General features: G+C 39.2%; 1 protein-coding gene across 3 annotated transcripts in view; it reads left to right on the top strand.

The window, feature by feature from the left end:
* Positions 1-13,680, top strand: part of GABRG3 (gamma-aminobutyric acid type A receptor subunit gamma3) — a 315,410-nt gene that overhangs the window by 1,678 nt on the left and 300,052 nt on the right. For all 3 annotated transcript variants that reach the window (XM_054053396.1, XM_054053392.1, XM_054053406.1), the window contains exon 3: positions 3,456-3,604. In XM_054053396.1, the coding sequence (XP_053909371.1) occupies positions 3,456-3,604 (149 nt within the window). The remainder of the gene's footprint in view (positions 1-3,455; positions 3,605-13,680) is intronic.

Below are 13,680 nucleotides of genomic sequence, written 5' to 3' on the forward strand. Positions count from 1 at the left end.
CCGCACCGGGGCTTTGCGGGCTTTGCGAGTCCCGCTCCACGGAGTTTGCAACATGCTCTGCGCCCGGAAAGGACAGCAGGCACTTGCCCGCCTCTCCTGGCTTTCCATCCCCAAACGCGGCTTCCCCTGCATCCTGCCCGGGACCCGCCTGGCTCCCAGCCCCGCCGCTGTTCTCCCTCCCGGCCCCCCGTGCACCCGCAGGTCTCCCATAAGGGCTCTGTTCTGAGCTGCCCCGGCGCAAAGTTTCCCCGCTCCGGTGTCTGCCGGGGTGCGGGACGGCGGCTGCCGCTGCCCGGGCTCCCCGCACGGCGTGGGGAGGTCGCGAAGCCCCGGCACCCCTCCGCCCCCCCCACTGCCGGGGGCGCTGCGGGCGGCCGGGACCGCCCGGGGGTGCTGGGGATGCCCTGGTGCTGCCCTTAACCGACTCGCCCTCGGCACGGCGGGAGTGAAGGGGGACGGGAGGGGCTGGGGATGCCCTGGCTCCTTCCTCAGGGGCGGGGAGGGTCTCCCTGCGAGGCTCCAGACATTCACCCCAACAAACCCCATAACCCAGGCACAGGTGTCACCTCAGCATTCCTCCGTAGGATGTGCCACAAACTGGGCTGCAGGCAGCTCAGAAACCCAACCCTTCCCTTCCCTTCCCTTCCCTTCCCTTCCCTTCCCTTCCCTTCCCTTCCCTTCCCTTCCCTTCCCTTCCCTTCCCTTCCCTTCCCTTCCCTTCCCTTCCCTTCCCTTCCCTTCCCTTCCCTTCCCTTCCCTTCCCTTCCCTTCCCTTCCCTTCCCTTCCCTTCCCTTCCCTTCCCTTCCCTTCCCTTCCCTTCCCTTCCCTTCCCTTCCCTTCCCTTCCCTTCCCTTCCCTTCCCTTCCCTTCCCTTCCCTTCCCTTCCCTCTGCCCCACACTTGGGTGGCATCTCTCTCCCAAATTCATAGAATCATAGAATCATTAGGTTGGAAAAAGACCCACTGGGTCATCGAGTCCAGCCGTAAGTCCAACCATTCCCAGAGGAACTAGAGGCTGCTTCATGCCAGCCCCCAGGGCAAGTCCTGGACACACAAGTTGCAGGAAATAAACCCTTTCCCCACAACATCTTAAGAGTTTTCCAGCCTCCCTCCTTTGCAGTTCATGCACTGCCTCCTCTCTATCTTCTCACAGGATCAAAACTAGTCGTCTCTCAGGAATTTGGGGAAGGTGTGCAGCCTTTCTTCCTCCCCAAGTTAAGAATGGCCTGTCATCATTCCCTGCTTGTTTCTGTGCATAGCAGGAACATGCTGGGAACTGGCAGTCACCGGGAAGGTGAAAATGCAATCTCAAGTGCCTTTAAGTAGCTTAATTGTGTAGAGACAAGCAAGGGAAGTGAAATAACAAACTCTTGAGGAAGAAAACAGAACACCTTGAAAAATGTCTAGTGTGTTAGTCTAATTCTCTGTGAAACCTCTCCCACCTCCAGTCTTAATGCAGAAGGTAGGCAGGAATTTGCATAGTTTGGAGGTACTTTCTAGGAAACAAGCTGGGAGAGTAAAGGGATTTAAAACATCTGTCAGTGCTTAGACTCATGTTAGTGAGTGGTTTTAAATAAGTGACTCCCTGAAATGTAATCGTAATCCTATCCGAACTCAGTTCTCATTTCCACGTGCATGCTGAATGCCTCCTGTAGAGTTGTGGTGGGTGCAGCAGAAAAAGACATACGGTTTGTTCTCCTTTCCTATCAGCAATTCAGCACCACTGCAGCCTTTCAGCTCTGAAACATCAACCACGTATGTTTGGAGACGGAGCCTCCTTTGAGAATGGTTCTGTAGCTGCAGTATTAAAACACAGGGCTTGTCATGAATCTGAGGGAGAAAACAACCCCAGAAAAATCGTTGTTTTTTTTTTAATGTCCATTGGGTGAATTAGACAAAAAAGATCAAGTTGTTTAAAAAATACAACTCGCTAACAGAGAAGAAATGCCTATATATTAAAAATCTCCTCTAAGTTTTCTCTACTTTTGCAACTTGGTTATATGATCTCTCCTTCTAGAAAATAGTCAGGGGCTAAGTTTCAAAATTATTTTTATAAAGCAATCATGTGCACAGCACTCATAATTTGTGGGGTCATGTTAAGTGATTCATGGCTAATCCTTAGGGTTGTATTGGCTGTAAAATAGTTTCAATTAAAAGTTTCATTAAATATTCAAATGGTCGTCTAAAGGTAATATTAAGGGTTGTTGATGCCCTATGACTATATAAGTGTATACTTCTATATTTTTATATACTTTTATATCAAGTGTATACTTATATACTTCTTTTGTAGAGTATCTCTTCAAGTTTTTTGGACATCTGGGTTATTTTAAAAGACACTAGTGTCATTATGGAGAGGAAGAGGAGAGAGAGAAAGGACATTGCTCTGATGCATGTAGTGTGTCCCATGAATAAGCAAGGCTGGTGCCTCTGGTCCTCTATTGCTTTGCACCTTGCATAATTATTGACATTTGTGTAAAAAGGTTGGGAAAAACGATACTCTATCACCAGGGCAACTGCAAGTCGAAGGAACGCATGATTATTGCTGTAGGTTCCACCACTTCTCTCCTGGTAACTTCATCTCAGTTTAGTTGTCATAGATTTTCTCCAGTGAGAGACATCAAACAGATTTGGTTTCTAAGATACCAGGAGATGTATCTTCAAATCAACATTTTACTGTTCGTTCACAAAAAACCACAAATGAAATTAGTCTTGTATTAAAATAGCTCTAGCTATGGATTTTTAGGCAAACTATAGCCTCACCACATTTGTATTATCATTCTCTTGAAATAGAAATAATCCGTCTATGAAGGAAAGAAGTTGCAACTCTTGGTGTAGTACTGTTTTTTTTTTTTTTTAAATTAAAATAGCAGGGAAATTCAGATTAATTTATGCAATGCATTTGTGTGCTTGAGATAATCCATCTTAAATTCAAGGAGCAAGCTCTTAATTCTAAGCCCTGTAATACATTAAACTGAAATTCAGGCAGTGAGACTATAATAATTTATTAATAGGATAAAAAGATCAGGAAGTATTAAAAGATCTGAATTTTTAATGCTCTTATTAGCCTTTGTGCAAGAGATGAATCAGTTGTCTTGATATATTAATAAAATAATACTGCAGATGTTCATTCTTCGCAAAAACATATTGCAAACTAACTAGTTGGGATAGGTTGGTTAAGATACAGGGTACTCTGATAGGTATAATAACTCCTAGAGTAAAATTTTTTGACAGATTGGCAGAAGACGATTTCTAAACAACTCTTAATCATGACCCATCCACAGATACTCAGCAACAGTTAACAGGAGCATCTTGTTGCAAAAACAGCCTGAAGCTGAGTCAATGCAAAGCCAAGGAGATACATGAACCTTCTTCAGATGAGTGTGGAGGTTTTACCTACAATGTAAATTCAGACTTTAGTTCTTTCAAACTAACATTTGTTTGATTTGTTATTGCAGTTCTAGAAAAGTTGAAGAGGATGAATATGAAGACGGAATAACTAACCAAAAATGGGTTTTAGCTCCAAAAACACAAGACACAGACGTGACTCTCATACTAAACAAGCTGTTGAGAGAGTACGACAAAAAGCTACGGCCAGATATTGGATGTAAGTACTCCTTTCTGCACAAGTGAGGAGAAGCACCTATGGATGAAGAAAAGACGTTATGTTATATTCTGGTTTGGGTGCACAAATGTCTAGGAAAGCAGAGATGAAGTTTTTTTGGCTGAAGTTAATTTCCAAGTCAATATTTAAAAAAAATGCTCGTTGTCCCAAGAAGATGTGGTGGTAACTTAGGGTACTAAATTCTAGTCTGCTTGTACAGAGTTTGGGAAGAGGTATGGAAGGGCCACCTCTATAGTATTCAGCAGGTTTTTGGCAGAGTTAGGAACATACTTACCTTTTGTGTCATCCATTCCATGTGTGTGAAAAACATGCTCTGAGGAATGATCAAAACTCCAGCATATTAAAAACAAAATGCAAGACACAGCAAGAGAACAACGTGCATCTACTCCCTCCAAAATGTGATCACAAAAGTCATATTCTTTAATGACAAGGGGAAGGTACTAGGATTTGCCTTTTTATAGAGCAACTCTAGAGATTTTTTTCCCCAAACCAGCAGACATCTTATCTCCCAAAGAAGTCTGATAGAAAGTAAGTGTCTTGTGGGCAGTACTTGTACTTGTGGGTATAACATTTAGATAACAGCCAGTAAATACTTGCATATAACCATTCTGAGCTATTTGCTTTTCCCTTTTTTTGTATTAATTTGTATAATGAGATTGTGTATTTCAAAACACTGTTTTTTTAGCTTTTATGGCTATCATAGAATCATAGAATGATTTGGATTGGAAGGTACCTTAAAGATCATCCAGTTTAAACCCTCCTGCCATGGGAAGTTCACCTCCCACTGGATCAAGTTGTTCAAAGTCTCATCCAACCTGGCCTTGAACAATTCCAGGGATGGAGTATCTACAACTTCTCTAGGCAACCTGTTCCACTGACTCACCACTTTCTCAGGAAAAAAATCTTCCTAATATTTAATCTAAATCTCCCCTCTTTCAGCTTAAAACCATTGCCCCTCGTCCTGTCACTGCACCCTCTGATAAAAAGCCCAACTTTCCTGTAAAGTGCCCTTTAAGTACCTGAAGCCTTGCTTAAGTCCTATTTGCATTGTTTGCATCCTTAGATGAGAATGGCTATGGTACAACTGCCCTTCAGTTTATTCACAGCAAGTTTGCGTGACAGAAATCGGAGACTTATTTGTCATTTACATTTACCGCACCCTGAATATACTTGGGTATGAACTGGGAATGAGAAAGGCTCAAAAGAACCGCCTAGTATAATTCACTTTTCCTAAATTTCTGCAGAGATTAGAATTCCTGCCACTGATTATAAGTGAAGCATTTGCTGATGGCTCATGTATAGATATACTTTCTAGGTGATCCGTTTGGGTGATTGTAGGGCAAAGTAAGAGCCATCTGCATGTATTCACCATTATAATTGTTAGTGTCTCATAACTACACAATAATAAAACAGTTCCAGAAAAAAACCAAACTGTGCTGTGGTATGAAAGAAAGTGTTGTGCTTTTTTTTTTTTATATAGAAATTAATTTGATTTTCTGTAGTATTCATGAAGATCATATTTGATAGATGTGTCTGTTTTTAACACAGAGAGACATTTATCTTTCTCTACTTAGTTTGTCATACTGGATTTAGCTTATCTTTAATATCTGATGGAAAAGTGGTTCCCCACCAATATCAACATCTGAAAGACATGCTCAGATAATTTTTTTTTATTTTACTTTGTACACTGTGTCCTCAGATCATTGACTTCAGGCAGAGCAAATTATGTTATGCATATTTGTTGACATAAAATCAGTAGAGGTCAGACATACATAGAGGTAAGCACTCTTGGAAAATAATTGTTACCAAAATAATTCCTTTTGTTTCTCCACAAACTTTCATAAATCCTGTTTTAAAGAAAGGAGTTAAATTACACAGCTCCTCCTGTACCATACCAAACAGAGATTCTACAATTCTCAACTATATCTATTTCTATCAAGCAGCTCAGTTCTAGGACATGAATACGCAGAGGAATCTGGCTGTTTTGGAAGTTGAGCTGAGCGTTGCTCACATGCTAGATAAGTTAATTCACCTCTGCTTCTTTCCTAGTCCCTCTTCCTGCCTCTCCTACATTTGATGCAGATAAATAATGTTGCCCTTTTGGAACTAAGAAACAGCTGCATTTGTCAAGGAGAACAGGAGGGGAATGTTAGATAATCAGGCATTATATCTAACTTCCCTGAATTGCCAGCTGGTTCCTCAGACACAAGCACATCTTCCTTTCCATCTGGTTATCCTCTAAACTAGATGGTTGACTTGTACTGGGAACCGAATCACATTCCTGCTGTGAAGATCCCGCTATTCATAAAAGTTAGTTAAAGCATGATATAGATCAGTTGAAGCACTAGGGAAAAAGGGAGTGGACTAGGTGTCACGGAGCATACAATAAGAAGATGCATGTTTTAGGACTGATAGAAAGCATGGAATGAACTGTTGGACGAAGAGAGAAGTTATTCTCAGAAGCAAGTAGAAGTGCAGCCAATAAAAGATTCTGAGGATTAAATCCATGGCTAACATGCAGTCAACTACTCATTAAGACCTCTTTATTTGCATAGTGCTGCCTGTAAGAAAATTAGCTGTCCCATGGGACAGAGGACACTCACCATTTCATGCCATATTGGTCTTCAGTTTTCCAGTCCGTTATTGCAAAGCCACTATTTCTAGCAGTCAATAACTTTAACAATGCTCCTGAAGGAATGGTCATCTCTCTGAATGTGGTCAGAAAAGCTTAAGAAAATACTGACTTGTTTGTACTTTCAAAAGTTAGGATTGCAACTGTTTGATCACTTGGGAACATACTTTTGCCAGCCAAAGGCCATGGAGAGAAGGCAAGACTGTGGCAGATAGAAGGTATTGAAGTGCATGCTGACTCAGGGAGTGACTTTTTCTGTGGTCTTCCCAGGGCAACTGATGTTTTGGCTAGCTCAGGTGTGTCCAGGTACTACTTATCATTGTACAGGCATATTTTGAGTGAGTACTTGCACACGGAGTGCTTCAGTAATCACATCGCCTCCAGATTAAGAGTATATCCATCAGTAAATGAACTTCTGTGAACAAACACTCAGACACTCTTCTTTCTTCTGCTCTGTCCAGCCCATCTAAGCCACTCTGAAGAGCATGTAGATCAATGCTAAGATGCGAGACTAGGACTTTCACTTTCTTTGTTCTTATGCTGGCCTGGAGTTGGCCTAGGCTTTCATGTAAATAACTGTAAATCACATGCTTGGTCTACACCCAGCAGTACAGGCATCACTTGCAAGGTTTGAAGCCAGGATTTTGGAAGAGTGGACTGAACAACCTAAGTATTAGGCAAAATAGTTATCCCATGAAGGCTCTCAGCAACCTGACAGCTTAACGAGACTTGTCTAACAAAGGGAGGCCTCAGGTCTTTGGAAACAAAGCAGTGTTCTACCAGCAGTGGAATGTCTGAGTGAATCCCCCGTGGCCACACGCTTTACAGAGTTCTTGTATCAGAGTTTGTGAGGATTTTATTTTTAATGGTGGTATTTGGCAGTTTTCCATTATACTGCAGAACACACACACCTTTCGGAATTGAAAAAAAAAAAAAAGAAAGAAAAGAGAGCACCTCACACTAAACAGCTTATACAAGTGTACTGATTAGATCAAAAAGAAAAGTATTTTACAGAGACAAAGCAAAGCATCTCTTCCATCTACTTTTTACCAGCTACAATTATAGGGCTGACAATCGTAGGTCTATTGTATGGTATAAAAGACAGCAGTTCCAGATAAGAACTAAACCTGTTCTGAACTATGAAGGTCTAAAAATCTCTTACATACGCAGGTACTCTGGAGTTTTTCCAAAGTCCTTTGAAGTGAAGACCTGTTTAATAGATATGCAACATTTTCTAAGTGCAGTAAGGCTTACTGTCTTGTAAGAGTGATTTTCTCCCTGCCATGTCACACTGGCTTAAGACCTGACTTAAGTTCCGTCCCTGAAATTATTCCTTCTCTTTATTAGTAAAATGAGACTAGGAATAATAGGCAAATCACAGGCCACAGAGTAGAATTATGATAATTACAGCTAGAAAAATCTCAGTCTTACTTATGTTCTATTAATAAACCAGGTTTTTACCATTGCCCTATTTTTGATTAACTGATTGGAAATTTAGATTTAAAAAAATGAAGCAAACCACAGGTAAAATAAGTAGTACATGACAAAATATATTTCCTTCAAAGTCAGTTTACTTTAATGAAACCTTCACTCTCACCATCCTTAATGGAGAGCTTAGTCTAAAATGGAGTCCTGGGATATGAAATTTTCCTTTATTACCTTACATTGTTTCACGCTTCTCTTCATGTGGAATAAAGGTTGTCTTAAACAGAGACAATGCTTGTAACAGTATATTTTTCTGAAGTGAAAGTTTTGCCAGTTGTATTGTCTGAGTGAGTTTTACACGTCAAAAGTAATATGCTATCCTTTTCTTTCAAAGTCACCTTACCCATCAAAAAGGTTAGTATGTGAGTGGTTTCTGAAATGTGACATTGGTAGCAGAAGGAAAAGAATCTCACCCTAGACCAGGCTCAGAGCTGCAGTACTCATTTGGACTATGAAGAAAATAAAGTTTTAAGGTTTGCCTGTTGATAGCCAGTTTATCTCGAGGAAAAGATCATTTTACCTGTTGCTCGTTAAGAAGCAATAACTAATGTGGGTCAAAAATTCGGTAATGACAAGGCAGTAGTAATGTTAAGATTAATTTGTAAGCTGATATAAACTACAAGATTCCCTCTTTACCTCAACCTGCTAATGTGAAAGAAAAGATTTTATTTCACTAGTGATTTTTAGAGTAAAAATCCACTCACCGGCCATCTCTAACAGTCAGTTACTTCAGCACTCTAATTGAAGTGCGAAGGTATTATAGAACACACATCCTGCATTCTGACAAGGTGCTCTCCAGCCTTCTTGTGATTACCTACCCTTTTCCCTAGCTCCTGAAATATCTTCCCCAGAACACGACAGGTCTAGAATAAGGAGCTATACACACTTGTTAGGTACAAACAGACGGAACTGCTGTCCTCTACCTTTCCCAATGTGCTCCTAATGCGAGCAAGTTATGTGTTATGAAAGTGATAAATTTCTGGGTTAGCATTTTTTAAAACTGCCTTAAAAAATCACAGGAAAAAACATGGAAGCAATTTCCCCTGCATTTCAAGCTGCACCAATGAACTTTGCAGTTATTTATACTCTGCCAAGGAAAGTTTAATACTTTCAGTTAATTTCTGTTTCAGAGGCTGGAGCAAAATTGTGCTGGCAAGAGAAAAGTCAACTAGAAGGAACAAAACTCTAGTGTACTCAATCTATTGAGACAAAGTGAAATTAGATCATAAGTATTAGAAATTAAGGTAAAATAAGATAAAAATGTAAATCAGGGAATAGAAATTTAGATGAAAGATCTTCCTGTACCTCAGAGTTACTTAGCTGATGGCAAGTTTTTCAACTGATGCTTCTTAAGTGGTCAGCCGGAACTGAAAGGACTGACTTCCATTTTTAGGGTAACAGAAATATTGCATAAATGTAGTAGGTTTTTGTATTTGTTTTTTTTCCTATACTTTCTAGCACTTGATTTCTAAGCTGCCTGTGTTCTTACTTTGTAAATAAAAAGCTGACATCAAATCACACTTGAGGCAAGAGCATTATGGGAGAGACAGAACAAGCATGAATAATACTGCTTTTACTGAGATTATTCACTGAAAAGACAGAAAAAAGTAGCAGGGCAATTTGCATTGCATGTTGGCATCCTCTGTTTCTCAAATGTACCACTGTATTAGGAAAGGCTGTGAAGTGTACATACTGAAGAAGGTTTCATTAGTTTGTGTTCTGAGGTGCTTTCACTACTAATGCCTGATTTCCTTTTTGATTATACTGCAGTAATAAGACTCCCCTTGGATCCTTTAGATATTTTTACAGCCTCTAGTGGTCTATGTTTATAAGCCCAAATACATTCGCTTTGAAGTACAAAAGTGTATATGCATATATGTATATATGTGTATAGATACGTTTACGCACATGTATATATACCTCCTAATTTAGTGCCTGTATACCATCTGACTAAGACAGTTCTAGCTGTCTTGGGAATCCAGCTGTTTTTCTTTGCTCCTCAAGTATCTTTCCACCTTAGGTAAATTTCTGAAGAGTAGAGCAGTCTCATAAACAGATGTGCAGCTCTCAGTAACTTTAGTAGGTTTGTACAAGTATAGCTGGTAGAGATAGGTGGGCTCATTTGTGTTGACAAACACAGAAGACTAAGTTCTGTCTGACATGCTTTACCGTACTGGCTTTGCAGGGTTTAAAAGCAGTTCTCCTTTTCAGCAGTTAAAAGTTTTCTCTAACTAATTTAAGCAGTTTCTCAGTGTATGCAAGGAGAGTTGGGTGAGGGGGCACAACTTTTATTCTGCTGCTTTTTAAAGGAGACATGCATTTCCAAGCACAATTCTGATGAAAGCCTTGTTTCACTTCTGAAGCTTTATCACAACCTTTCTTTTGTCTGATCTGTCTTCCTAGCAGGCCACACAGAAATGAATGTTGAAGTGCACCACAGGCTATTACCGCTGTGGCTGTCAAGTTATTTTTGCTGGCTGCTGATCACCACACCTGAAACTCTTTAACTTCAGCAAGGTTTCCCCATATGTGGTGACAGAGGGTTGCTTATTGCCTCATGGATCAAAATAGTGTAGAGAAAGCTGTGTCATGGAAGGTCAAATTACTACTTTCTACTGTAAGTCTTTTTATGTGCTAGCCTATGAGAGACAGTGACAGATATCTCATAACAGCAATTAGTGAGAAAGACAGCTGTCACTTAGAGATTGACTATAGACAGTTGTACTAGGAGAGCTAACAGATGTACAGGTACGACACTATGGAAAGGAGAGGGGAAGTAACTTCTGTTTGAACTACAGTAGCACTCAGGAGTGGAAAGCCCTAGTCCTGGATCCAGCTTCTGTAGTATTGGCTATTGCAGAATGTTGTGGATTAGTCTAATTTAGGTTTATGGGGAAGAAGAAACTTAAGTAACCCATTGATGAGGATGCAGACTGCTGTGACTAAGAGTCAGCTAGAAAAGAGGGCTGCATATAGTGAGAGCTGGGAATTGAAAAAGATCCTAAGAAAAAAGTTGGAAATGCTTTATTTATTCTCATTGATACTTCCCTTTCTCTCTCCTTTTTTCTTTTTTTTTTTTGGAAAGCAAAGTAGATTGTCTTTATTTCAGGAAACTTTTGTTCTAATTCACACACTGATATGCAAATCCATTAACTGTCCATTTCCATGATTAAGACAGTAAATATGAGGATGATTTTAGCGTCAGATGTCTTCCATGCATTATATATAAACACACCTATGAGAGGAGAGGGATTTTCCTGAGGAAAGGGTTGGTATTCAGTGCAAATGAGAACAATCTTTGTTCTACATGGGAGGAGAGAAGGAGTTTCTCAGTTGTCTGCAGAAGTTCTAATTGTCTAACATCTTTGATAATTGATGCTTTCTTCTGCAGACTTTGAACATATCTAGAATATTAATTGCAAAGCTAATAAGTGAAGGGAAAGCTACTCTATGGCCACTCCAAAATCCTAGTTTTAGATTTTGAAAACTGTGATCCATATTTGAGTTTTAAAATATTACACAAATAAATGGGTTTGTTGCACCTAATCCTCACCTGGTGCCAATATAGTGCATCAAGCGTAGGCTCTTCCAAAATCTATCATGAGAACCCTGCAATTTAATATTTCTGCATAAAGAAAGAATGTGGTTTATTTTTTTTTATATATTATGATTATTTAACATATTTGGGATGCTTTATTTATCTTTTCTTTAGAACACCTAATTTAAATGGAATGCTGGAAAGAAACTCTTTGTTTTGCAGCTTGCAGTACTTCAATATAAAATATTTCAGTATTCAAACACTTTGCTTTTTTTGCTAATCTCATAATTTAACCCAAGTAATACAGTTTCTGCAGATAAAACTGCTCCTTTGTCTTTTTTCTAATGAGCTGCTTGTATCTTTGCACTACTTATGTCTGACATGTAGTCTTTTGGGTTTACAAAGATGTACTAGTTTTGTGTTGGAGAGAGAGGCCTTTTACCCGAGTACTTACGAGTGAGGTTCTTTGCAGTACAGCGTTTTCTTTCGGAATGTGAATAATTCATTTACACAGACAACTCTAAATAAGAGTTTTACTTCCTGACAATGTTTGCTTGCTGAAATGACTTGATACAAACTCAGACTGAATGTTTATCTTGAATGTCATTTTAGGTAGGAAAGGTTGGTTGACGGTTAATGTTTGCCAAACACTTCATCTAAACTGTTAGACTCAAACTTATATGTAGCAACTGTTAGTTCATATTTGATTTTCTTTTCCATAACTTCACTTAAGAAATATGATAGAAGTTGTGGGTATAGCATACAATATTTTGGAATGCCACAGAATGAAAGTCAAATAGCAGTCAGGAAAAATGTTTGATACTAAGATGTAAGAAAATCCCTTTCTTTTCTCCTTCCTTCTGTGATTACCCAGATTATACTGGCTCTTTCAAGTGTAGAAGTGCATTTAGAAGTCTTTTTTTATTATTATTTAAGAAGATTCTGGGCAAGTATTTGTAAATGGGGCAGATGTACAGTGCTACAACTGCCATTTTGAGGTTATGGCACAAACTAATAAATTATTCTGTCATCTTTGAACAAAGAAAACCTTCTACATGTATTATTTTACAATATTGTTGCTCTTCTTTTGCAGTTGCAGTTGGTTTTCTTACTACTGCTACTGTTCATCTAGACCTTCATTGCTAACTTGCTAGATTTTGCAGGAACAAATCATATTATTGTTTACTCTCATGATATCAAATTAGACCTACCCCCTCCTATGAATACAAGTAAAACAAAAATGGGGAGTTTGGGGATTGGTTGTAAAAACAGCCTGATGATTAAGACCTACATTTTTCATTCCCAAACAATGTAACACTGAAGAATTTACAGCTTATGCATTAGGAAAAGGTAAACGAAAGATAAAAGCACTGGAGGTTGATTGATGGTGATGGTGAGATATGAAGAACAAAAGTGATTCGTAGTTAATTGAGGGAGTCCATTTATGTGCAGGTGATCATTCACATTCCTGGACTGAATGGCAACAAAACCTAGCACGTCAATAAAACACACTGTTTGGAAGACTGTGTTCTCATCCTTTTACTGCTTTTATTTGAGTTTTCTTTCAAGTTTGCACCCTATTTATGATTATACTTCTGATTTTAATTTGCAGTCCTCTTTTGGTAGTTTGATCCTAAAACATAGGTTTGACAGTTCTGTTTGAATTTCTCGGGCTGTAGCAAGTGGAGGGCTTTGACCTGTATCTGTTGTTCACGCCCATTCTCTTCTATACAGGAAGAGTCTTTTTTTTCCTCACTGTTACCTTTGTAGACTCATAGAATGGAATCATAGAATCATTTAGGAAAAGACCTTTAAGGTCATCAAGTCACATCATGAACCTAACACTGCCAAGTCCACCACTAAACCATGTGCCTAGGGACTAAATCTACATGTCTTTTAAATACCTCCATGGAAGGTGACTCAACACTTCATATTACTATGTCTTTCCTCAAATGTGGTAATTTTTCCCAAAATACAGAAGATTGAGCTGACCACAGTTATCCCTGAAAATTGACTTGTTAGCATAGAGGTTTGCTTTACAATAACAAGCAGCTAATTAGATGTTGTCTATAAGGTCATATAGGAAAATATTAATAGTCATCATCATTAACACCAAGTAAACATTAAGACTATAATCACTACTATTGTTACCAATAACCGTGTAATGATTTATTACAGCTTTATCCCAATTTAAAAATAGCAATTTATGTGCTAACGAGATAATGCAAAATACCGTTATAGAGTAATGTAAAAAAAAAAATCTTATTACAATAGAGCCAATCTTGTTAGTCTTTTGCATTCAGAAGTTTTCTGGAACTTAACCAGATTTAAGTGGCTGTTTATTTCTGGAACAGACCTCATATTGTGTTTTTTTTTATGTGAGCGCATGCCTTCCAAAAATCT

Source organism: Cuculus canorus, chromosome 1 (genome assembly GCF_017976375.1).
Source record: "Cuculus canorus isolate bCucCan1 chromosome 1, bCucCan1.pri, whole genome shotgun sequence".
Taxonomy (NCBI): Eukaryota; Metazoa; Chordata; class Aves; order Cuculiformes; family Cuculidae; genus Cuculus; species Cuculus canorus.